At 52.9% G+C, this 26,913-nt stretch overlaps 1 protein-coding gene across 1 annotated transcript in view; it reads left to right on the forward strand.

Moving 5' to 3' along the window:
* Window positions 1–852: 852 nt before the first annotated feature.
* prlra (prolactin receptor a) overlaps window positions 853–26,913 on the forward strand; it is a 51,496-nt gene continuing 25,435 nt past the window's right edge. Inside the window, exons 1-3 of the mRNA XM_060847112.1 lie at window positions 853–983; window positions 10,401–10,570; window positions 17,966–18,132. Of these exons, the coding sequence (XP_060703095.1) occupies window positions 853–983; window positions 10,401–10,570; window positions 17,966–18,132 (468 nt within the window). The remainder of the gene's footprint in view (window positions 984–10,400; window positions 10,571–17,965; window positions 18,133–26,913) is intronic.

A 26,913-nucleotide genomic window follows, 5' to 3' on the forward strand; every position in this document is an offset into this window, starting at 1 on the left:
GATGTGATTGAGGGGGATGTGATTGAGGGGGATGTGATTGAGGGGGGATGTGATTGAGGGGGATGTGATTGAGGGGGATGTGATTGAGGGGGAATGTGATTGAGGGGGGAATGTGATTGAGGGGGATGTGATTGAGGGGGGATGTGATTGAGGGGGGAATGTGATTGAGGGGGGAATGTGATTGAGGGGGATGTGATTGAGGGGGGAATGTGATCGAGGGGGATGTGATCGAGGGGGATGTGATTGAGGGGGATGTGATTGAGGGGGATGTGATCGAGGGGGATGTGTTTGAGGGGGGAATGTCATTGACGTGGTTTATCTCTGAGGGACTGAGATAAAGCCGAGAGGAAGGAACATTTGCCCTTGGTGCAGGGATCGATGATGTGAGGGGAGAGGAGGCAGAGGGGGAGGGGGAGGAGGAGGAGTAGGGGAAGGGGGAGGAGGTGGGTGTAGGTTTAAGGTCAGGGGCAGAGGTGTGCAAAAACGATTACCAGAATTAGGTGGTTGTTTTTGACGGGAACTGACTGAATGGGCTGAAGGGCCTTTCTCAGTGTTGTCGTACATGATAGAGAGAGAGAGAGATAGAGGGCTGGGAAGAGAGAGAGAGAAGCAGGGGTGGAGAGGGTTGGTTCTGATATTGTTTGGATCTTCCTTTACAGTGAGGCGTTGAGAGTGGAGGATGATGGGAGTGGTGTTACCCATGGGGATGTCCATCTTCTTCATATTCGTCATTCCCCTGAGATCCCCACCTCATGCTGCAGGTACGTTGAGTGACTCCAGTCTCCTCTTCACCATGTCCCCACTCTGGCCCCAGGCTCTATGCTGATTGGCTGTTCTCTCACTCCACCAGGTATGTCTGCCCCCGGCAAACCCCGGCTCACTCTTTGCCGGTCACCTGACAAGGAGACCTTCACCTGTTGGTGGGAACCTGGGGAAGATGGCGGATTAGTGACCAACTATTCCCTGTGGTACAGTGTCGAGGGGTAAGTGTGTCAGCATGGAACAGCTCCTCAATGCACGCGAGACAGATGACAGACAGACAGACAGACAGAGAGTGAGGGAGGGAGGGAGGAGAGTGATGTGAACCTTGCAATTGTAACTCTCTGATCGTCCACAGAAGTTCTCACTCCTTCTCTACAAAGTGGAAACAGGCCGTTCAGCCCATTGAGTCCACACCAACCCTCTGAGGAGGAGCGTCCCACCCAGACCCACCCCTATCCCTGTATTTCCAATGGCCAATCCACCTGAACCTGCACATCTTTGGATTGTGGAAGAAACGAGAGCAGACACAGGGGGAACGTGCAAACTCCAACAGACCGTTGCCTGAGGGTCGGTTCGAAGCCGGCTCCCTGCCAACCACTGAGCTACCGTCCCCTTCGGGAAGGGAATGTTTGAATTCCTCCAAAATGATCATCTCTCTGAGAGCATCACGGGTTTGTAAAGCTGTTATCCACCATCGAGATGACTCTGTTTGATCTTTGTAGGCTCAATGTCGGTTTGCCTGAGGTCCCTCTCCGATTCCCTGAAACATTGTCTCTCAGCTTCTGGTACAAGCTCATCTGCACTTAACCTGGCTTTTCCCACTTCCTCATACTCCCCAGATCCCTCCTCCGACAGGGAAGTGAATACCTCACCAGCCCTACCGACAGGTTTCATTTGAATCAACAAAACCCACATTGCCCATGGCCACTGCATTTGTCTAGCCACTTTCTCAACTGTGATGAAAAAGGCTTCCAATCCTTCTCATCGAGTTCAGGCAATGCTTGGAAATACTTAAACAGATCCCCACCAGGACTTTGGAAAAGATGGGTTTGCTCCCCCTCACCCTCTCCCCCTCTCCCCCTCGCCCTCTCCCCCTCTCCCTCGCCCTCTCCCCCTCGCCCTCTTCCACCCTCCCCCTCTTCCACCCTCCCCCCTCGCTCCACCCCTCGCTCCCCCACTCGCTCCCCCGCTCGCTCCCCCCAGCGCTCCCCCTCACGCTCCCCCTCGCTCTCCCCCACCCTCTCCCCCTCGCGCTCCCCCTCCCCCTTGCGCTCTCCCCCTTGCGCTCTCCCCCTTGCACTCTCCCCCCTCATGCTCCCCCTCGCTCTCCCCCCGTTCTCCCCGTCGTCCTCCCCCCAGTTCTCCCCCTGCTCTCTCCCCCCTGCTCTTTCCCCCCTGCTCTCTTCCCCCGCTCTCCCCCTCACACTCCCCCTGCTCTCCCCCCCAACCCCTGCACTCCCCCTCACTCTCCTCTTTTTAAGTCCCTTTATATCTTTCCCGTCTCACCCTTAAACCTATGCCCTCTCATTCTGGACTCCCTAACCCTTAGCCTCTGATGCTCTGGGGAAAACAGCCCCAGCTTATTCAGCCTCTCCCTGTAGCTCTAGTCCTCCAACTCTGGTAACATCCTTGTAATGGTTAGAGTGTTGCTGGAAAAGCACAGCAGGTCAGGCAGCATCCGAGAGCAGGAGAATTGACGTTTCAGGCTAAAGCCCTTCGTCAGGAATAGAGGCAGGAAGCGTCCAGGGTGGAGAGATAAATGGGGGGAGAAGGTAGCATAGAGTACAAAGGGTGAGTGAGGGAGGGGATGAAGGTGATAGGTCAGGGAGGAGAGGGTGGAGTGGATAGGTGGAAAGGAAGATAGGCAGGTAGGACAAGTCCGGACAAGTCATGGGGACAGTGCTGAGCTGGAAGTTTGGAACTCGGGTGAGGTGGGGGAAGGGGAAATGAGGAAGCTGTTGAAGTCCACATTGATGCCCTGGGGTTGAAGTGTTCCGAGGTGGAAGATGAGGCGTTCTTCCTCCAGGCGTCTGGTGGTGAGGGAGCGGCGGTGAAGGAGGCCCAGGACCTCCATGTCCTCGGCAGAGTGGGAGGGGGAGTTGAAATGTTGGGCCACAGGGCTGTGTGGTTGATTGGTGCGGGTGTCTCGGAGATGTTCCCTAAAGCGCTCTGCTAGGAGGCGCCCAGTCTCCCCAATGTAGAGGAGACCGCATCGGGAGCAACAGATACAATAAATGATATTAGTGGATGTGCAGGTAAAACTCTGATGGATGTGGAAGGCTCCTTTAGGGCCTTGGATAGAGGTGAGGGAGGGGGTGTGGGCACAGGATTTACAGTTCCTGCGGTGGCAGGGGAAAGTGCCAGGATGGGAGGGTGGGTTGTAGGGGGGCGTGGACCTGACCAGGTAGTCACGGAGGGAACGGTCGTTGTGGAAGGCAGAAAGGGGTGGGGAGTGAAATATATCCCTGGTGGGGGGGTCTGTTTGGAGGTGGCGGAAATGTCGGCGGATGATTTGGTTTATGCGAAGGTTGGTAGGGTGGAAGGGGAGCACCGGGGCGTTCTGTCCTTGTTACGGTTGGAGGGGTGGGGTCTGAGGGCGGAGGTGCGGGATGTGGACGAGATGCGTTGGAGGGCATCTTTAACCACGTGGGAAGGGAAATTGCGGTCTCTAAAGAAGGAGGCCATCGGTGTGTTCTGTGGTGGAACTGGTCCTCCTGGGAGCAGATACGGCGGAGGCAGAGGAATTGGGAATACGGGATATGAAGGCATATGGCATACTGACTTTTATTGGTAGAGGAATTGAGTTCCGGAGTCCTGAGGTCATGTTGCAGTTGTATAAGACTCTGGTGAGGCCTCATCTGGAGTATTGTGTGCAGTTTTGGTCGCCATACTATAGGAAGGATGTGGAGGCACTGGAACGGGTGCAGAGGAGGTTTACCAGGATGTTGCCTGGAATGGTAGGGAGATCGTATGAGGAAAGGCTGAGGCACTTGGGGCTATTTTCATTGGAGAAAAGAAGGTTTAGGGGAGACTTGATAGAGGTGTACAAGATGATTAGGGGTTTAGATAGGGTTGACCATGAGAACCTTTTTCCACGTATGGAGTCAGATATTACAAGGGGGCATAGCTTTAAATTAAGGGGTGGTAGGTATAGGACTGATGTTAGGGGTAGATTCTTTACTCAGCGAGTCGTGAGTTCATGGAATGCCCTGCCAGTAGCAGTGGTGGACTCTCCCTCTTTATGGGCATTTAAACGGGCATTGGATAGGCATATGGAGGATAGTAGGCTAGTGTAGGTTAGGGTGGGCTTGGGTCAGCGCAACATCGAGGGCTGAAGGGCCTGTACTGCGCTGCATTTTTCTATGTTCCATGTTCTATGGGATGGCATTTTTGCAGGAGGTAGGGTGGGAAGAGGTGTAATCCAGGTAGCTGTGGGAGTCGGTGGGTTTGTAAAAAATATCAGTGTTAAGTCGGTCGTCATTAATGGAGATGGAGAGGTCCAGGAAGGGGAGGGAGGTGTCAGAGATGGTCCAGGTAAATTTAAGGTCAGGATGGAATGTGTTGGTGAACTTGATGAATTGCTCAACCTCCTCGCGGGAGCACGAGGTGGCGCCAATGCAGTCATCAATGTAGCGGAGGAAGAGTAAGTTTGGCAGCATGTGTAAGGAGAGAAAAGAGCTGACGTTTAGAGTCTAACTGACCCTCTGTCAAAGCTAAAACAGGGGGTAAATAGGGAGGTATTTATACTAGGCTGAGAGAAGGTGGGTCATGGCTCCAGAAGCAAAGGTAACAATAACGAGGTGATAGTGAGAGTGCGGAGAGAGATTATCGGGAGGTAGGAGCTGTGAGTGACCAAGGCTGAAGCCTTGTGGGGTCTGGGGGGGACGGGTGAAGCAGAGGCGAAATGGAGAAGGGTAACAAAGGGGGAAGAGGAGAGGGAAAAGGTGCTGAGAGAGTGGGGAGAGGGAGAGAGAGAGAGAGGGACAGTCAAGAAATAAGAGGTACAGAACAGTGGGAAAAAGAGATAAATAAAATAAATGAAATAAAATTATGGAGCAGAATGAAAACGGAGGGGTCGAGATGGGATCATTATCTGAAGTTGTTGAATTTAATGTTGAGACCAGCAGGCTGTAACGTCCCCACGGGTATCTGGACTACAGCTCTTCTCACCCTGCGGCCTGTAAGGATTCGATCCCTTTCTCTCAGCTCCTTCACCTCCGCCGCATTTGTTCCACTTTCCAAAGTGGGGCTCTTAATATGTGCTCCTTCTTCTCCAACCGTGGCTTCCCACCTACAGTTGTTGACAGGGCTCTTGACAGTGTGTGGGCCATCTCCCGCGCCACGACCCCCACCCCCTCCCTCCCCTCCCAGAACAAGGATAGGCTCCCTCTTGTTCTCCCCTTTCACCCCTCCAGCCTTCACTTGCAAAGAATGATCCTCCGCCATTTTCACCAACTCCAACACGACACCACCACTAAACACATCTTCCCTTCCCTCCCCCTGTCTGCATTCCGCAGAGATCGTTCCCTCCGGGACAACCTAGTGCACTCCTCCATCACACCGAACACCTCTCCCATCACACACGGCACCTTCCCATCACACACGGCACCTTCCCATCACACACCGCACCTTCCCATCACACACGGCACCTTCCCATCACACCGAACACCTCTCCCATCACACCTAACACCTCTCTCCCATCACACACGGCACCTTCCCATCACACCTAACACCTCTCCCATCACACCTAACACCTCTCTCCCATCACACACGGCACCTTCCCATCACACCTAACACCTCTCCCATCACACCTAACACCTCTCTCCCATCACACACGGCACCTTCCCATCACACCTAACACCTCTCCCATCACACACCGCACCTTCCCATCACACCTAACACCTCTCTCCCATCACACACGGCATCTTCCAATGCAATCGCAGAGAGTGCAACACCTGCCCCTTTACCTCTTCCATCCTCACCTTCCAAGGCCCCAAACACTCATTTGAGATTAAGCAGCGTTTCACTTGTACCTCTTTCTATTTGGTCTGTTGCATTCATTGCTCCCAATGTGGTCTCCTCAATATTGGAGAGACATAACGCCGACTGGGTGATCATCTTGCTGAGCACCTTGGGTCTGTACGCAATCAGGTCCCGGACCTTCCCCTGGCTTGTCACTTTAACACCCAACCCTGCTCCCATACCCACATGTCTGTCCTTGGCCTGCTGCAATGTCCCAGTGAAGCTCAGCGCAAACTGGAGGAACAGCATCTCATCTTCCGACTAGGCCCATTACAGCCTCCCGGTCTCAACGCTGAATTCAACAACTTCAGATGTTTATCCCATCTTGACCCCTCTGTTTCATTCTGCTCCGTAATTTTATTTCATTTATTTTATTTATCTCTTTTTCCCACTGTTCTGTACCTCTTATTTCTTGACTGTCCCTCTCTCTCTCTCTCCCTCTCCCCACTCTCTCAGCACCTTTTCCCTCTCCTCTTCCCCCTTTGTTACCCTTCTCCATTTCGCCTCTGCTTCACCCGTCCCCCCCAGACCCCACAAGGCTTCAGCCTTGGTCACTCACAGCTCCTACCTCCCGATAATCTCTCTCCGCACTCTCACTATCACCTCGTTATTGTTACCTTTGCTTCTGGAGCCAGGACCCACCTTCTCTCAGCCTAGTATAAATACCTCCCTATTTACCCCCTGTTTTTAGCTTTGACAGACGGTCAGTTAGACTCGAATGTCAGCTCTTTTAGAACATAGAACATAGAAGGATACAGCGCAGTACAGGCCCTTCGGCCCTCGATGTTGCGCCGACCGAATCCTACCTAACCTATACTAGCCCAATAACTTCCAAATGCCTATCCAATGCCCGCTTAAATGACCATAAAGAAGGAGAGTTCACCACTGATACGGGCAGGGCATTCCATGAACTCACAACCCGCTGTGTGAAGAATCTACCCCTAACATCTGTCCTATACCTACCACCCCTTAATTTAAAGCTATGTCCCCTAGTAACACCTGACTCCATTAGCGGTAAAAGGTTCTTAGTATCTACCCTATCTAAACCCCTAATCATCTTATACACTTCTATCAGATCTCCCCTAAACCTTCTCTTCTCCAATGAGAACAGCCCCAAGTGCCTCAGCCTTTCCTCATAAGATTTTCCTACCATTCCAGGCAACATCCTGGTAAACCTCCTCTGCACTCGTTCTAAAGCTTCCACATCCTTCCTATAGTATGGCGACCAAAACTGCACACAATACTCCAGATGAGGCCTCACCAGAGTCTTATACAACTGCAACATGACCTCAGGACTCCGGAACTCAATTCCTCTGCCAATAAAGCCCAGTACACCATATGCCTTCCTCACAGCACTATTTACCTGGGTGGCAACTTTCAGAGATCTGTGTACATGGACACCAAGATCCCTCTGCTCATCCACACTACCAAGTAGCCTACCATTAGCCCAGTAATCCATCTTCTTGTTACTCCTACCAAAGTGAACGACTTCGCACTTAGCTACATTGAATTCCATTTGCCACATTTCCGCCCAGCTCTGCAACTTATCTATATCCCGCTGTAACCTACCACTTCCTTCCTCACTATCCACAACTCCACCGACTTTCGTGTCATCCGCAAACTTGCTTACCCAGCTTTCAAGTCCTTCCTCTAGATCATTTATAAAGATAACAAAAAGCAATGGTCCCAAAACAGATCCTTGTGGTACACCGCTAGTAACTGCGCTCCAAGATGAACATAATCCATCAACTACTACCCTCTGTCTCCTTCCAGCCAGCCAATTCCTAATCCAAACCTCTAATGTATCCTCAATGCCATACCTCCGAAGTTTTAGCATTAGCCGACCATGGGGAACCTTATCGAACGCCTTACTAAAATCCATATACACAACATCTACTGCTTTACCCTCATTCACTTCCTTAGTCACCTTCTCAAAGAACTCAATAAGGTTTGTGAGGCACGACCTGCCCTTCACAAAACCATGCTGGCTATCCCTGATCACGTTATTCCTACCCAGATGTTCATAAATCTTATCCCTTACCATTCTCTCTAAGACTTTGCCCACCACTGAAGTCAGACTCACTGGCCTATAGTTACTAGGGCTATCCCTACTCCCTTTCTTGAACAATGGGACCACATTCGCTATCCTCCAGTCCTCTGGTACTATTCCCGTTGACAATGACGACATAAAAATCCAGGCCAATGGCTCTGCTATCTCCTCCCTAGCTTCCCATAGGATCCTGGGGTAAATGCCATCAGGCCCAGGAGACTTATCTATATTCATCCTTTCCAATATTCCCAGAACCTCTTCCCTGCATATTTCCAGGGCATCCATTCTAATTATTTGTGATTCCATATTCACATCAGCAACAGTGTCCTGTTCCTGAGTGAATACTGATGAAAAGTACTGATTTAATGTCTCTCCAATCTCCTCCGCCTCCACACACAACTTCCCACTACTATCCTTGACTGGACCGATACCTACCCTAGTCATCCTTTTATTCTTGACATACCTATAGAAAGCCTTTGGGTTTTCCCTAATCCTACCAACTAAAGACTTTTCATGTCCCCTTCTCGCTGCTCTTAGCTCCCTCTTTAGATCCTTCCTGGCTACCTTATAACTCTCAATCGCCCCAACTGAACCTTCACGCCTCATCTTTACATATGCCGTCTTCTTCCCTTTCACAAGGGATTCCAATTCCTTACTAAACCACGGCTGCCTCACAAGGCCCTTTACACCATGCCTGACTGGTACATACCTATCGAGGACACGCAGTAGCTGCTCCTTGAACACTCCCCACATCTCATTAGTGTTCTTCTCTTGAAGCCTGTTTTTCCAATCCACCCATCCTAAGTCATGCCTCACTGCATCATAATTTCCCTGCCCCCAGCTATAGCTCTTGCCCTGCGGCGCACGATTATCCCTCTCCATCACTAAAGTAAAAGTCACCGAGTTGTGGTCACTGTCCTTTTCTCTCCTTACAGACGCTGCCTGACCTGCTGAGATTTTCCAGCATTTTCTCTTTTGGTTTCAGATTCCAGCATCTGCAGTAATTTGCTTTTCTCGAGGTAGGAGGAGATGGGTTCAGTGGGGCAGGAGCAGGCTGTGACCGTGGGTCGGCCAGGGTGGTCAGGCTTGAGGATCTTGGGATGGAGGTGTTCTCCTGAACCTGCCGTCACTCCTACTGGTGCCCTCTGACCCTTACTGACCCACTGTGACCCCTTCTAATGACCTTGCACTATTACTGATCCCTTCCTGGCCCTCCTGAGGCCATTCCGATCCCCTCCTATCCCCAACCTGACTCCTCCTGGTGCATTTCTGACCCTTCCTGACCGAGGCCTGAGCATTGTTGACCATTTAAAGGGACACCTCCATATAGGGAGACGCGAGAGTTCCATCTCTGTGATGATTCCTGGCTGTAGGATATCCAGCTCAGCGTGTCAGTGTGATCAGGTCCCTGCAATCAACAACTCCAGACACAAATGGACATTTGGCACTCTCTCTGTCTCTCTCTCTCTTTTTGTCTCTCTCCCTCTCTCTGTCTATCTGGTGTCGGCCGGTGAGCCTGACCTCGGTGTTAGAGAGAATCCTGAGGGACAGGATGTACATGTATTTGGAAAGGCAAAGACTGATTCGGGATAGTCAACATGGCTTTGTGTGTGGGAAATCATGTCTCACAAACTTGATTGAGTTTTTGAAGAAGTAACAAAGAGGATTGATGAGGGCAGAGCAGTAGATGTGCTCTACATGGACTTCAGTAAGGCGTTCGACAAGGTTCCCCATGGGAGACTGGTTAGCAAGGTTAGATCTCATGGAATACAGGGAGAACTAGCCATTTGGATACAGAACTGGCTCAAAGGTAGAAGACAGAGGGTGGTGGTGGAGGGTTGTTTTTCAGACTGGAGGCCTGTGACCAGTGGAGTGCCACAAGGATCGGTGCTGGGTCCTCTACTTTTCGTTATTTGCATAAATGGTTTGGATGTGAGCATAAGAGGTACAGTTAGTAAGTTTGCAGATGACACCAAAATTGGAGGTGTACTGGACAGCGAAGAGGGTTACCTCAGATTACAACAGGATCTGGACCAGATGGGCCAATGGGCTGAGAAGTGGCAGATGGAGTTTAATTCAGATAAATGTGAGGTGCTGCATTTTGGGAAAGCAAATCTTAGCAGGACGTATACACTTAATGGTAAGGTCCTAGGGAGTGTTGCTGAACACAGAGACCTTGGAGTACAGGCTCATAGCTCCTTGAAAGTGGAGTTGCAGGTAGATAGGATAGTGAAGGTGGTGTTTGGTATGCTTTCCTTTATTGGTCAGAGTATTGAGTACAGGAGTTGGGAGGTCATGTTGCAGCTGTACAGGACATTGGTTAGGCCACTGTTGGAATATTGTGTGCAATTCTGGTCTCCTTCCTATCGGAAAGATGTTGTGAAACTTGAAAGGGTTCAGAAAAGATTTACAAGGATGTTAGGCAAATGCGAGGACTATAGATGCCGGAGTTCAGAGTGTCAGAGTGACGGCAGGTTCAGGGGATTGGAATAGCATCCGGAAGGTGGTCAGAATTGAGGGGCATGATTGGCCAGCTGGTTGCTGATGTGTTTGTTGTGCTTGGCAGGGAGGAGTTGGGCTCGGAGTGTCCGGACTATAGCACCATGGGCCCCTACAGCTGCTTCTTCAACAAGAACTACACCTCGATTTGGACCATCTACACCATTACCATCATCGCCAGCAACTCCGTGGGCAGGAGCAAGTCTGAACCTGGCTTCATCGACGTCACCTACATAGGTTAGTGAGGATAGCTGTTCAACCACAGACTGCTTCACCACTGCCCTGTCCAGCAGGGACCTATCGCTGCAGCCCCATCCCCTGGGCCACAGGCTCTCACAGGGTCGGAGTCGCTCTGACCACCCACTCAGACAGAGGAAAGGACATGTCTCCCTCACAACCAGCAGGGACCAGCCCAGGCTCTCAGTAATGGCTGCTGCCTGTCTCCCAACCTCACCTGCTCCTGTTCCCCAGCAACACCATCAGGCCATTCTGCCCCTTTCCCCCAGCCTGTTCCCCAGGAACACCATCAAGCCATTCAGCCCCTTCCCCCCGCTTATTCCCCAGGAACACCATCAGGCCATTCAGCCCCTTTCCCCCAGCCTGTTCCCCAGGAACACCATCAGGCCATTCAGCCCCTTCCTCCAGCCTGTTCCCCAGGAACACCATCAGGCCATTCAGCCCCTTCCCCCAGCCTGTTCCCCATGAACACCATCAGCCCCTTTCTCCCAGCCTGTTCCCCAGGAACACAAACCAAAGAGCAATCGGTGTCTGGGCCCCACCCTGCCCAGGCTCTGGGAAGCTCAGCTGTGCTTTTTATGAATATCACCTTGGAATAAGTGAAATGACAGCGAGTCAGATAATTATCCCGAGACAGCACCGGTATGTGGCATGGTTTGTTTTAATCCCAATTGTCCGAGCTTTGGGTTTGTCCAGTGGCCTCCAGTGAACAGAGGAGCAGAGAACATCGAACATTCCAGCACAGTACAGACCCTTTGGCCCTCAATGTTGTGCTGTCCTGTGAAACCAATCTGAAGCCCACCTAGGAGGAGAAAGTGAGGTCTGCAAATGCTGGAGATCAGAGCTGAAAATGTGTTGCTGGAAAAGCGCAGCAGGTCAGGCAGCATCCACGGAGCAGGAGAGTCGATGTTTCGGGCAAAAGCCCTTCTTCAGGAATAAGCCCTTCTTCAGCCTGATGAAGGGCTTATGCCCGAAACGTCGATTCTCCTGCTCCTTGGATGCTGCCTGACCTGCTGCGCTTTTCCAGCAACACATTTTCAGCTCTGAAGCCCATCTATCCTACACTATTCCATTCTCATCCACATGCCTATCCAATGATCATTTAAATATCTATAAAGTTGCTGAATCTACTCCTGTTGCAGGCAGTGTGTTCCACGCCCCTACTACTCTCTGAGTAAAGAAACTACCTCTGACATCTGTCCTATATCTATCACCCCTCAATTTAAAGCTATGTCCCCTCGTGCTCACCGTCCCCATACTTGGAAAAAGGCTCTCCCTGCCCACCCTATCTAACCCTCTGATTATCTTATATGTCTCTATTAAGTCACCTCTCAACCTTCTTCTCTCTAACAAAAACAGTGTCAGTTCCCTCAGCCTTTCCTCATAAGACCTTCCCTCCATACCAGGCAACATCCTGGTAAATCTCCTCTGAACCCTTTCCAAAGCTTCCACATCCTTCTTATAATGCGGTGACCAGAACTGTACACAATACTCCAAGTGCGGCCACACCAGAGTTTTGTACAGCTGTAGCATAACCTCATGGTTCCGGAACTCGATCCCTCTATTAATAAAAGCTAAAACACTGTATGCCTTCTTAACAATCCTGTCAACCTGGGTGGCAACTTTCAAGGATCTGTGTACATGGACACCGAGATCTCTCTGCTCATCTACACTACCAAGAATCTTACCATTAGCCCAGTACTCTGCATTCCTGTTACTCCGACCAAAGTGAATCACCTCACACTTGTCTGCATTAAACTCCATTTGCTACCTCTCAGCCCAGCTCTGCAGCTTATCTATGTCTCTCTGTAACCTACAACATCCTTCATCACTATCCACAACTCTACCGACCTTAGTGTCATCTGCAAATTTACTAACCCACCCTTCTACGCCCTCATCCAGGTCGTTTATAAAAATGATGAACAGCAGTGGGCCCAACACTGACCCTTGTGGTACACCACTGGTAACTGGACTCCAGGATGAACATTTCCCATCAGCCACTACCCTCTATCTTCTTTCAGCAAGCCAATTACTGATCCAAACTGCTATATCTCCCACAATCCCATTCCTCCGCATTTTGTACAATAGCCTACTGTGGGGAACCTTATCGAACGCCTTGCTGAAATCCATATACATCACATCAACCGGTTTACTCTCATCTACCTGTTTGGTCACCTTCTCAAAGAACTCAATAAGATTTGTGAGGCACGACCTACCCTTCACAAAACCGTGCTGACTACCCCTAATCAAATTATTCTTTTCTAGATGATTATAAATCCTAGCTCCGAGAACCTTGTCCAACACTTTACCAACAACTGAAGTAAGGCTCACTGTTCTATAATTACCAGGATTGTCTCTACTCCCCTTCTTGAACAGGGGAACCACATTTGCTATCTCCAGTCTTCTGGCACTATTCCTGTGGACAATGACGATTTAAAGATCAATACCAAAGGCTCGGCAATCTCCTCCCTGGCTTCCCAGAGGATCCTGGGATAGATCCCATCCAGCCCAGGGGACTTATCTATTTTCACACTTTCCAGAGTTGCTAACACCTCCTTGTGAACCTCAATCCCATCGAGTCAAGTAGCCTGTACCTTAGTATCCTCCTCGACAAAGTTGTCTTTTTCCAATGTGAATATTGACAAAAAATATTCATTTAGCGCCTCCCCTATCTCCTCTGACTCCATGCACAACTTCCTAAAAATAAACTTGATTGGCCCTGATCTTACTCTCGTCATTCTTTTATTCCTGATATCCCTACAGAAGGCCTTAGGGTTTACCTTGATCCTATTCACCAACAACCTCTCATGTCCCCTTCTTGCTTGTCTGAGCTCTCTCTTCAGGTCTTTCCTGACTACCTTGTAACCCTCTAGTGCCCGAACTGAGCCTTCACATCTCATCCTAACATAAGCCGCCTTCTTCCTCTTGACAAGAGATTCCACTTCCTTAGTAAACCACGGCTCCCTCTCTCAGCCACTTCCTCCCTGCCTGTTAGGTACGTATTTATCGAGGACACACAGTAGCTGTCCCTTGAATAAGCTCCACGTTTCTAATGTGCCCATCCCCTGCAGTTTCCTTCCCCATCCTATGCTTCCTAAATCTTGCCTAAACACATCATCATTGCCTTTCCCTCAGCTATAACTCTTCCCCTGCGGTATATACTTATCCCTTTCCATCACTGAAGTAAACATAACCGAATTGTGGTCACTATCACCAAAGTGCTCACCTACCTCCAAGTCTAACACCTGGACGGGTTCATTACCCAGTACCAAACCCAATGTGGCCTCGCCCCTTGTTGGCCTGTCTACATACTGTGTCAGGAAGCCCTACTGCACACATTGGACAAAAACTGACCCATCTATAGCAGTCATACTGTAGTATTTCCACGAGAAAGTAAGGACAGCAGATGCTGGAGATCATGCTCCATCCTCCGCCTTGGGACCCTATAACCACCCGGGATCAATGCGGATTTCATCAGCTTCCTCATTTCCCCTCCCCCCACATTATCCCAGTCCCAAGCCTCCAGCTCAGCACCGCCCTCCGGACCTGTCCATCACTCGCTCCTTTTACAAATCACCTTCTCCCACACCTTTATCCACCTATCGCTTTCTTACCTACCTTTCCCCCAGCCCCACCCCACCCCCTCCCATTTATCTCTCAGTCCCCGGCCCACAAGCCTCATTCCTGATGAAGGGCTTATGCCCGAAACGTCGATTCTCCTGCTCCCCGGATGCTGCCTGACCTGCTGTGTTTATCCAGCACCACACTCTGGACTTTGGTATCCCCAGTCAATATTTGGAAAGTTGAAGTCCCCCATGATAACTCCCCTGTCTCTCTCACTCCTATCCAGAATCATCATTCCTATCCTTTCCTCTACATCTCTGGGACTATTCGGAGGCCGATAGAAAACTCCCAACAGGGTGACCTCTCCTTTCCTGTTTCTAACCTCAGCCCATACTACCTCAGTTGACGAGTCCCCAAACATCTTTTCAGCAACTGTAATACTGTCCTTGACCAACAATGCCACACCTCCCCCTCTTTTACCATCTTCTCTGTTCTTACTGAAACATCTAAATCCTGGAACCTGCAACAACCATTCCTGTCCCTGCTCTATCCGTGTCTCCGAAATGGCCACAACATCGAAGTCCCAGGTATCTACCCACGCTGCAAGGTCACCCACCTTATTCCGGATGCTCCTGGCGTTGAAATAGACACACTTCAAACAAGCATCCTGATTACCGGTGCCATCTCGTGACCTTGTAAACCTATTCCTGACCTCACTACCCCCAACCTCCTTTACACCGAAACTACAATCTCGGTTCCCATCCCCCTGCTGGATTAGTTTAAACCCACCTCAATAGCCTTAGTGAAATCCCCCCCCAGGATATTGGTACCCCTCTGGTTCAGATGAAGACCATCCTGCTTGTAGAGGTCCCACCTACCCCAGAAAGAGCCCCAATTATCCAAGAATCCAAAACCCTTCCTCCTGCACCATCCCTGTAGCCACGTGTTCAGCTCCTCTCTCTCCCTATTCCTTGCCTCACTAGCACGTGGCACGGGCAACAAACCAGAGACAACAATTCTGTTCGTCCTAGCTCTAAGCTTCCATCCTAGCTCCCTGAATTTCTGCCTTAAATCCCCATCTCTCTTCCTACCTTTGGCGTCGGTGACTATGTGGACCATGACTTGAGGCTGATGCCCCTCCCCCTTAAGGATCCCAAAAACAAAATCAGAGACATCACGGACCCTGGCACCTGGGAGGCAACAACACACCAACTGTGAGTCTCTCTCATCCCCACAGAACCTCCTATCCCTCCCCCTAACTATGGAGTTCCCAATGACTACTGCTCTGCTCCTCTTCCCCTTTCCCTTCTGAGCAGCAGGTGCCCCACAGCTTTCCCCCGGTAAGTCATCCCCCCCAACAGTATCCAAAACAGTATACTTGTTATCGAGGGGAACGGCCACAGGGGATCCCTACACTGCCTGCTGGTTCCCTTTCCATCCCCTGACGGTAACCCATTTGCCTTTATCTTGTCCCTGAGGTGTGACTCCCTCCCTGTAACCCCTCTCAATAACCCCCTCCCCCTCCCGAATGATCCCGAAGTTCATCCAGCTCCAGATCCCTAATGTGGTTCTCGAGGAGCTGGAGTTGGGTGCATGTCCCACAGATGTAGTCAGCAGGGACAGGAGAGGTAACCCTTACCTCCCACATCCTGCAGGAGGAACATCCAACTGCCCTCACCTCCATTCCCACTGTTCTAAATTCCCAAAGAGACGACTGAAATAAAAACGAGTTACCTTCCCAAATTGGCACACGGAACCTTTTGTTTTGGTGAGAAGACGAGGATGGCTGGGAGACATGACCCGAGTAGTGTTTCAGATCCCACAACCAGCTGAATATATAACCTCACTTACCCAGCCGTCCCGTATCCACCCCTGCTCAGCGTGCACAGGGGAAGCTTTTATCATTTTAACTTTACCTCTCAGTCAGGCCCCTGGTCCTCGCAGTTGCTCCTCCCACTGTAACTGTCACCGAGAGTGTGAAGGAGATCCGCACATGGGTGTCTGACTGGCTCAGTTTTCTCTGAGAGCTGTCCCTGGGGTCCCACTGCCTACTCACTCCACCTGACAAATCCTCGCACTCCCTTCCTAGCTGTCAGTCAGGCCATTCCCCCAGCTCCCGCGACATGCCTCTGGTTAGTTTTTACTCATTACCTCGGGCCCAGTGGTGTTTTTGGTGTGATCACCTCTCTGTCTGGGGTATTGGGTCATTCTGCCTGACCTTTGTGGGGTTTGTAACTGAGACATGGTGTCTCACAATGCTCTAATATCTTTCACCGACCTGACCACATTCGGTTTAAAACACTCCAACCAACCGAGATTTTTATAGTAGAGCCAAATAGAGATTTCCAGACTCCCTCGACCCACATTACAGGGTTCCAGACTCTCTCTACCCACATTAAATAGATTCCCTATCTCAAAGACCCCAGTCTGAATGTGAGAGCAGATGGTGGAATTTGAGCTTTAATAAATATCCCGAATGAAAGGTCTAATGATGACCATGAAGACATTGTCGGGAAAACTCCATCTGGGTCAGGAATGTCCTTCAGGGAAGGAATCTGCCATCGTTACCCAGTCTGGCCTACATGTGACTCCAGACCCACAGCAATGGGGTTGCCTCTGAACTACCCTGCGGGTAATTAGGGATGGGGTAATAAATACTGTCCAGCCAGTGATGCCCGCATTCTGTGAATGAATAAAGAAATGTACTGAAGTGAAAAGGTTTGATTTGTGAGCACTACGGGCAGATCATAACCAACAAGAAGATCGAGCTCACCGAGCACTCAGACAGAGCGAGACATCCAGGGTTACAGCTGCACAGGAGGGACGGGACGCACGATCATCCAGGGTTACAGCTGCACAGGAGGGACGGGATGCACGATCATCCAGGGTTACAGCTGCACAGGAGGGACGGGATGCACGATCATCCAGGGTTACAGCTGCACAGGAGGGACGGGACGCACGATCAGGTTTATTTGAAGTGAGAGAGTCCATCCATCAGTCTAATACCGGTGCCCTGGAACCTGCTGGTGTGTGGGTCTGGGTTTCTGTACCCTCTCCCTGATGGAAGAGGATGGAGGAGATCATTACCGCCATGCGATGGGTCTTTGATGATATTGGCAGCCTTTCTGTGGTAGTGCACTGTGTAAATGGAGTCCATGGATGGAAGGTTGGCTCCTGGGATGGTCAGGGCTGTACACACCACGCTCTGTAATTTCTGATAGTCCTGGGCAGAGCAGTTGCCGTCCCTGGCTGGATCCACCGGGACAGTATGGTCTCAATGGGGCATCTGTAAACGTTGGTGAGAGTCCTTAGGAACATGCTAGATTCCCTTGGCTGCCTCAGGAGGAAATGTGCCTTTTTGACCATTGCATCAGCATGAATGGCCCAGGACCGATTGTTGGTGATTGTCACTCCAAGGAACTCTACACTCTCTACTATCTCCACCTCAGCACCATTGATGTAGAGAGGAGCATGCTTCTTGAAGTCAATGATCAGCTGTTCAGTTTTGCTGACATTGAAGGAGAGATTATCTTTACATTGCTCCACCAACAATCTTCCTTTTCTGTATTCTGTCTTGTCATTGTTTGATATCTACAACATGTCATCAGTGAACTTGCAGATGGAATTTGGATGAAATTTGGCCACACAGCCATGCATGTATAGGGAGTATAGTAAGGCACTGAGTTCAGAGTTCTGGGGCGCCATTGTTGAGGATTGTTGTGCAGGAGGTGATGATGCATATTCTCACTGCAGTCTGTTGGTTAGGAAGTCCAGTTGCGGAGGGCCCGGTCTGACTCTGACTGTTTCCTGTCTTTCCCCCTGGGTTGCCAGTTCAGCCTGACCCCCCTGTCAATGTCAGCCTGGAGATGAAGAGGTCCGGTGACCAGTGGTGCCTGTCCATCCAGTGGTCCCCCCCTTCAGTCGCCAGCGCTGCGTCTGGCTGGATGACCCTGAGTTACGAAGTTCGACTGACAACAGAGGAGCTGATGGAATGGGAGGTACAGTCACTGCCTGTCTGTCTGTCTGTCTGTCCATCTGTTACTCCATTATCTTGCATACAATCATAGAATCCAACAGGGCACAAGAGGCCCTTTGGCCCATCATGTCTGTCCTGTCAAAATGACACCACACCCTGCACGGCTCTGACCTCCGCCCACAGCCCAGCACAGTGCCTTAAACATGATGACATTCCAAGCACTCACCAATACTTTGACAATATTTTCTGCCTCACACCCTCCCAGCCAGTTCATTCCAGACTCCCCCATCCTCGGAGTGATAACCTGTCCCCTCAAATCCCCTCTCAACTTCCTGTCATCCCCAAACGCTGTCCGGTTGTGGTTGAGATTTCCACGCGTGGTCCGGTCGGAATCCCTCACCACCCGCCCAGGGAAAAGCTACAGGGTTCACGGTTGATATGATTCAATCCCATAGGCAGGGGAGATAATCAGGGGATAGGCTGAGAGTGAGGGGCAGACTGGTCAGGGGGAGGTGTTAGGAAGCACTCCACACTCACACACACACACCCACACTCACACACCCCCCCACACACTCTCACACACACACTCTCACACACCCACACTCACACACACCCACATACACTCTCACACACACACACTCACACACCCACACTCTCACACCCACACTCTCACACCCACACTCACACACACCCACATACACTCTCACACACACACTCTCTCTCACACACACAACCCCCCACACACTCCCACCCACACGCGCACTCACACACTCACACACACTCACATACACACCCACACCAACACACCCACACACCCCCCCCACACACCCCCCCCACACTACCCCCCACACACACTACCCCCCCACACACCCCCACACTCCCCCCACACACTCTCCCCGACACACTCCCCCCCACACACACATCCCCCCACACTCCCCCCCCACACACATCCCCCCCACACACACATCCCCCCCCCCACATCCCCCCCCCGCACACATCCCCCCCCCACACATCCCCCCCACACACATCCCCCCACTCACACATTCCCCCCCACACACATCCCCCCCACACACACACCCCCCACACACACACACCCCCACACACACACATCCCCCCCACACACATCCCCCCACACACCCCCTCACACACACATCCCCCCCAATCACATCCCCCCACACACACATCCCCCCCCACACACATCCCCCCCACACACATCCCCCCCACACACATCCCCCCACACACTCCCCCCCCACACATCCCCTCCACACACATCCCCCCCCACACACATCCCCCCCCACACACATCCCCCCACACACTCCCCCCCACACACATCCCCCTCACACACACACCCCCACACACATCCCCCCCACACACACCCCCACACACTCACCCCCAAACACTCCCCCCACACACTCCCCCCCACACACATCCCCCCACACACATCCACCCCACACTCCCCCCCACACACATCCCCCCCACACACATCCCCCCCACACACATCCCCCCCAAACACACCCCACCCACACACATCCCCCCCACACACACCCCTACACACTCACCCCCACACACTCCCCCCCACACACATCCCCCCCACACATCAACCCCACACACATCCCCCCCACACTCCCCACCACACACATCCCCCCCACACACATCCCCCCCACACACACTCCCCCCACACACATCCCCCCCACACACATCCCCCCCCACACATCAACCCCACACACATCCCCCCACACTCCCCACCACACACATCCCCCCCCACACACATCCCCCCCACACACACTCCCCCCACACACACTCCCCCCACACACATCCCCCCCACACACATCCCCCCACACACATCGCCCCCACACACACTCCCCCCCACACACATCCCTCCCCACACACATCCTCCTCACACACATACCCCCCACACACATCCCCCCCACACACACCCCCACACACACATCCCCCCCACACACACAGCCCCCCCACACACATCCCCCCCACACACATCCCCCTCACACACATACCCCCCACACACATCCCCCCCACACACACAAACCCCCACACACACTCCCCCCACACACATCCCCCCCCACACATCTCCCCCACACACCCCTCCCCACACACTCCCCCCTCACACATCCCCGCCACACACACATCCCCCCACACACATCCCCCCCACACACACATCCCCCCCACACACATCCCCCCCCACACATCCCCCCACACCCCCCCACACACACATCACCCCCCACACACACATCCCCCCCACACACATCCCCCCCAACACACACATCCCCCCCACACACACACCCCCACACACATCCCCCACACACACACACACCCCACACACACATCCCCCCCACACACACATCCCCCCACACCCCCCACACACGCATCTCCCCCACACACACACATCCCCCCACACACACCCCCCACACACACATCCTCCCCACACACATCCCCCCCACACACACACATCCCCCCCACACACCCCCACACACACATCCCCCCCACACACATCCCCCCCACACACATCCCCCCACTCACATCCCCCCACACACACATCTCCCCCCACACACACATCCCCCCACACCCCCCACACACACATCCCCCCACACACACACCCACACACACATCCCCCCACACACATCCCCCCCATACACATCCCCCACACACACATCCCCCCACTCACACCCCCCACACACACACACACCCACACACACATCCCCCCACACACACATCCCCCCCACACACACCCCCACACACACATCCCCCCCACACTCATCCCCCACACACATCCTCCCCCCACACACATCCCCCCACACATATCCCCCCCCCACACACACATCCCCCCCACACACATCCCCCCACACACACCCCCACACACATCCCCCACACACACATCCCCCCACACACATCCCCCCCACACACATCCCCCCACACACACATCCCCCCACTCACATCCCCCCCCACACACATCCCCCCCACACACATCCCCCCCACACTCCCCCCAAAACACACATCCCCCCCACACACAGAAACCCCCACACACACTCCCCCCACACACATCCCCCCCACACATCTCCCCCACACACCCCTCCCCACACACTCCCCCCTCACACATCCCCGCCACACACACATCCCCCCACACACATCCCCCCCACACACACATCCCCCCCACACACATCCCCCCCCCACACATCCCCCCACACCCCCCCACACACACATCCCCCCCACACACATCCCCCCCAACACACACATCCCCCCCACACACACCCCCCCACACACATCCCCCCCACACACACACACCCCACACACACATCCCCCCCACACACACATCCCCCCACACCCCCCACACACGCATCTCCCCCACACACACACATCCCCCCACACACACATCCTCCCCACACACATCCCCCCCACACACACACATCCCCCCCACACACCCCCACACACACATCCCCCCCCACACACATCCCCCCCACACACATCCCCCCACTCACATCCCCCCACACACACATCCCCCCCCACACACACATCCCCCCACACCCCCCACACACACATCCCCCCACACACACCCCCACACACACATCCCCCCACACACATCCCCCCCACACACATCCCCCCCACACACATCCCCCCACTCACACCCCCCCCACACACACACACCCACACACACATCCCCCCACACACACATCCCCCCCCCACACACCCCCACACACACATCCCCCCCACACTCATCCCCCACACACACATCCCCCCACTCACATCCCCCCACACACACATCCTCCCCCCACACACATCCCCCCACACATATCCCCCCCACACATATCCCCCCCACACACACACATCCCCCCCACACACATCCCCCCACACACACCCCCACACACATCCCCCACACACACATCCCCCCACACACATCCCCCCCACACACATCCCCCCACACACACATCCCCCCACTCACATCCCCCCACTCACATCCCCCCACACACACATCTCCCCCCACACACACATCCCCCCACACCCCCCACACACACATCCCCCCACACACACCCCCCCACACACATCCCCCCACACACATCCCCCCCACACACATCCCCCCCACACACATCCCCCCACTCACACCCCCCCCACACACACACACCCACACACACATCCCCCCACACACACATCCCCCCCACACACACCCCCACACACACATCCCCCCCACACTCATCCCCCACACACACATCCCCCCACTCACATCCCCCCACACACACATCCTCCCCCCACACACATCCCCCCACACATATCCCCCCACACATATCCCCCCCACACACACACATCCCCCCCACACACATCCCCCCACACACACCCCCACACACATCCCCCACACACACATCCCCCCACACACATCCCCCCCACACACATCCCCCCACACACACATCCCCCCACTCACATCCCCCCCCACTCACATCCCCCCCACACACATCCCCCCCACACTCCCCCCAAAACACACATCCCCCCACACACTCCCCCCCCACACACACATCCCCCCACACACTCCCCCCCCACACACACATCCCCCCACACACTCCCCCCCCACACACACATCCCCCCACACTATCTCCCCCCCCAGTTTCCCCCCCACTTCCCCCCCACACACGATCCCCGCCACACACCGCCCCCCCCCACACATCCTCCCCCCCCAACACACACACACACCTCATATACACACATAGAACATAGAAAAATACAGCGCAGTACAGGCCCTTCGGCCCTCGATGTTGCGCCGAACCAAGCCCACCCTAACCTACACTAGCCCACTATCCTCCATATTCCTATCCAATGCCTGTTTAAATGCCCATAAAGAGGGAGAGTCCACCACTGCTACTGGCAGGGCATTCCATGAACTCACAACTCGCTGAGTAAAGAATCTACCCCTAACCTCTGTCCTATACCTACCACCCCTTAATTTAAAGCTGTGTCCCCTAGTAACAGCTGACTCCATTAACAGAAAAAGGTTCTCATTGTCAACCCTATCTAAACCCCTAATCATCTTGTACACCTCTATCAAATCACCCCTAAACCTTCTTTTCTCCAATGAGAACAGCCCCAAGTGCCTCAGCCTTTCCTCATACGATCTTCCTACCATGCCAGGCAACATCCTGGTAAACCACCTCTGCACCCGTTCCAATGCCTCCACATCCTTCCTATAGTATGGCGACCAAAACTGCACACAATACTCCAGATGCGGCCGCACCAGAGTCTTATACAACTGCAACATGACCTCAGGACTCCGGAACTCAATTCCTCTACCAATAAAGCCCAGTACACCATATGCCTTCCTCACAGCACTATTTACCTGGGTGGCAACTTTCAGAGGTCTGTGTACATGGACACCAAGATCCACACACACTCAATTCCATGCCTCTGCATTTTCTCCAATAGCCTACCATGTGGAACCTTATCAAAGGCTTTACTGAAGTCCATGTACACCATGTCAACTGCCCACCCTCATCTACATGCTCGGTCACCTTCTCAAAGAACTCAATGAGGTTTGTGAGACACGGCGTACCCTTGACGAAACCGTGTTGACTATCTGAAGTCAAATTGTTGCTAGCTAGATGATTATAAATCTTATCTTTTAGAATCCTTTCCAAAAGCTTTCCTACAACAGAAGTAAGGCTCACTGGTCTATAATTACCTGGACCATCTCTGCTGTCCTTTCTTCAACAACATTTGCAACCCTCCAGTCCTCTGGTACTAAACCTGTAGAGAATGATGACTCAAATATCAAAGCCAAAAGCTCTGCTATCTCCTCACTCGCTTCCCAGAGAATCCTCGGATAAATCCCATCTGGCCCAGGGGACTTGTCTACTTTCACTCCTCCTAGAATTGATAATACCTCCTCCTTACTAACCTTGATCCTTTCCAGTCTAATAGCCTGTATCGCAGTCTCCTCCTCTACAATATTCTCCTTTCCCTGAGTGAAAACTGATGAGAAATATTCATTTAGCACCTCTCCGATCTCCACAGGGTCCACACGCAACTTCCCACTTCTGTCTGTGACTGGTCCTATTCCTACCCTCATCATCCTTTTATTCTACATACCTATAGAAAGCTTTAGGGTTCTCCTTTATTCTATTTGCTAAAGATTGCTCGTGTCCTCTCTTTGCTCTTCTTAACTCTCTCTTGAAATCCTTCATGGCTGATCTGTAACTCTCCATCGCCTCATCTGAACCGTCTCGTCTCATCGTCGCATAAACCTCCTTCTTCTGCTTAACAAAAGATGCAGTTTCTGCTGTAAACCACGGTTCCCTTCCCTGATCACTTCCTCCCTGCCTGACAGGGACATACCTATCAAGGACACAGGTGAAGGCGTTCGATAAGGTTCCCCACAGTAGGCTGTTGTACAAAGTGCAGAGGAATGGGATTGTGGGAGATATAGCAGTTTGGATCAGTAATTGGCTTGCTGAAAGAAGACAGAGGGTGGTGGTTGATGGGAAATGTTCATCCTGGAGTCCAGTTACCAGCGGTATAGCGCAAGGGTCATCATTTTGTTTACCGCAAGGGTCATCATTGTTTGTCATTTTTATAAACGACCTGGATGAGGGGGTAGAAGGGTGGGTTAGTAAATTTGCAGACGACACTAAGGTCGGTGGAGTTGTGGATAGTGACAAAGGATGTTGTAGGTTACAGAGAGACCTAGATAAGCTGCAGAGCTGGGCTGAGAGGTGGCAAATGGAGTTTAATGCGGACAAGCGTGAGGTGATTCACTTTGGAAGGGGTAACAGGAATGCAAAGTACTGAGCCTATGGTAAGATTCTTGGTAGTGTAGATGAGCAAGAGATCTCGGTGTCCAGGTACACAGATCCTTGAAAGTTGCCACCCAGGTTGACAGGGTTGTTAAAAACTGAAAGTGTGTTGCTGGAAAAGCGCAGCAGATCAGGCAGCATCCAAGGAGCAGGAGAATCGACGTTTCGAGCATAAGCCCTTCTTCAGGAATGAGGAGAGTGTGCCAGGCAGGCTAAGATAAAAGGTAGGGAGGAGGGACTTGGGGGAGGGGCGATGGAGATGTGATAGGTGGAAGGAGGTCAAGGTGAGGGTGATAGGCCGGAGTGGGGTGGGGGCGGAGAGGTCAGGAAGAGGATTGCAGGTTAGGAGGGCGGTGCTGAGTTCGAGGGAACCAACTGAGACAAGGTGGGGGGAGGGGAAATGAGGAAACTGGAGAAATCTGAGTTCATCCCTTGTGGTTGGAGGGTTCCCAGGCGGAAGATGAGGCGCTCTTCCTCCAACCGTTGTGTAGTTATGTTCTGGCGATGGAGGAGTCCAAGGACCTGCATGTCCTCGGTGGAGTGGGAGGGGGAGTTAAAGTGTTGAGCCACGGGGTGGTTGGGTTGGTTGGTCCGGGTATCCCAGAGGTGTTCTCTGAAACGTTCCGCAAGTAAGCGGCCTGTCTCCCCAATATAGAGGAGGCCACATCGGGTGCAGCGGATGCAATAGATGATGTGTGTGGAGGTACAGGTGAATTTGTGGCGGATATGGAAGGATCCCTTGGGGCCTTGGAGGGAAGTGAGTGTGGAGGTGTGGGCGCAAGTTTTACATTTCCTGCGGTTGCAGGGTAAGGTGCCGGGAGTGGAGGTTGGGTTGGTGGGGGGTGTGGATCTGACAAGAGAGTCACAGAGGGAGTGGTCTTTTCGGAACGCTGATAGGGGACGGGAGGGAAATATATCCCTGGTGGTGGGGTCCGTTTGGAGGTGGCGGAAATGATGGCGGATGATACGTTGTATACGGAGGTTGGTGGGGTGGTAGGTGAGAACCAGTGGGGTTCTGTCTTGGTGGCGGTTGGAGGAGCGGGGCTCAAGGGTGGAGGAGCGGGAAGTGGAGGAGATGCGGTGGAGGGCATCGTCGATCACGTCTGGGGGGGAATCTGCAGTCCTTGAAGAAGGAGGCCATCTGGGCTGTGCGGTGTTGGAACTGGTCCTCCTGGGAGCAGATGCGGCGGAGACGAAGGAATTGGGAATATGGGATGGCGTTTTTGCAGGGGGCAGGGTGGGAGGAGGTGTAGTCCAGGTAGCTGTGGGAGTCAGTCGGTTTATAGTAGATGTCTGTGTTGAGTCGGTCGCCCGAGATAGAAATGGAAAGGTCTAGGAAGGGGAGGGAGGAGTCGGAGACAGTCCAGGTGAATTTCAGGTCGGGATGGAAGGTGTTAGTAAAGTTGATGAACTGTTCAACCTCCTCGTGGGAGCACGAGGCAGCGCCGATACAGTCATCGATGTAGCGGAGGAAAAGGTGGGGGGTGGTGCCAGTGTAGTTGCGGAAGATGGACTGTTCCACATATCCTACGAAGAGGCAGGCATAGCTGGGGCCCATGCGGGTGCCCATGGCAACTCCTTTAGTTTGGAGGAAGTGGGAGGATTGGAAAGAGAAGTTGTCCAGGGTGAGGACCAGTTCAGTCAGTCGAAGGAGGGTGTCAGTGCTCCCTGTAATGCCCTGTCCCTCTCTCTCTGTGCTCCCTGTAATGCCCTGTCCCTCTCTCTCTGTGCTCCCTGTAATGCCCTGTCCCTCTCTCTCTCTGTGCTCCCTGTAATGCCCTGTCCCCCTCTCTCTCTGTGCTCCCTGTAATGCCCTGTCCCCCTCTCTCTCTGTGCTCCCTGTAATGCCCTGTCCCTCTCTCTCTGTGCTCCCTGTAATGCCCTGTCCCTCTCTCTCTGTGCTCCCTGTAATGCCCTGTCCCTATCTCTCTGCGCTCCCTGTAATGCCCTGTCCCTCTCTCTCTGTGCTCCCTGTAATGCCCTGTCCCCCTCTCTCTCTGTGCTCCCTGTAATGC

The sequence above is a fragment of the Hemiscyllium ocellatum genome, chromosome 2, assembly GCF_020745735.1.
Source record: "Hemiscyllium ocellatum isolate sHemOce1 chromosome 2, sHemOce1.pat.X.cur, whole genome shotgun sequence".
NCBI lineage: Eukaryota > Metazoa > Chordata > Chondrichthyes > Orectolobiformes > Hemiscylliidae > Hemiscyllium > Hemiscyllium ocellatum.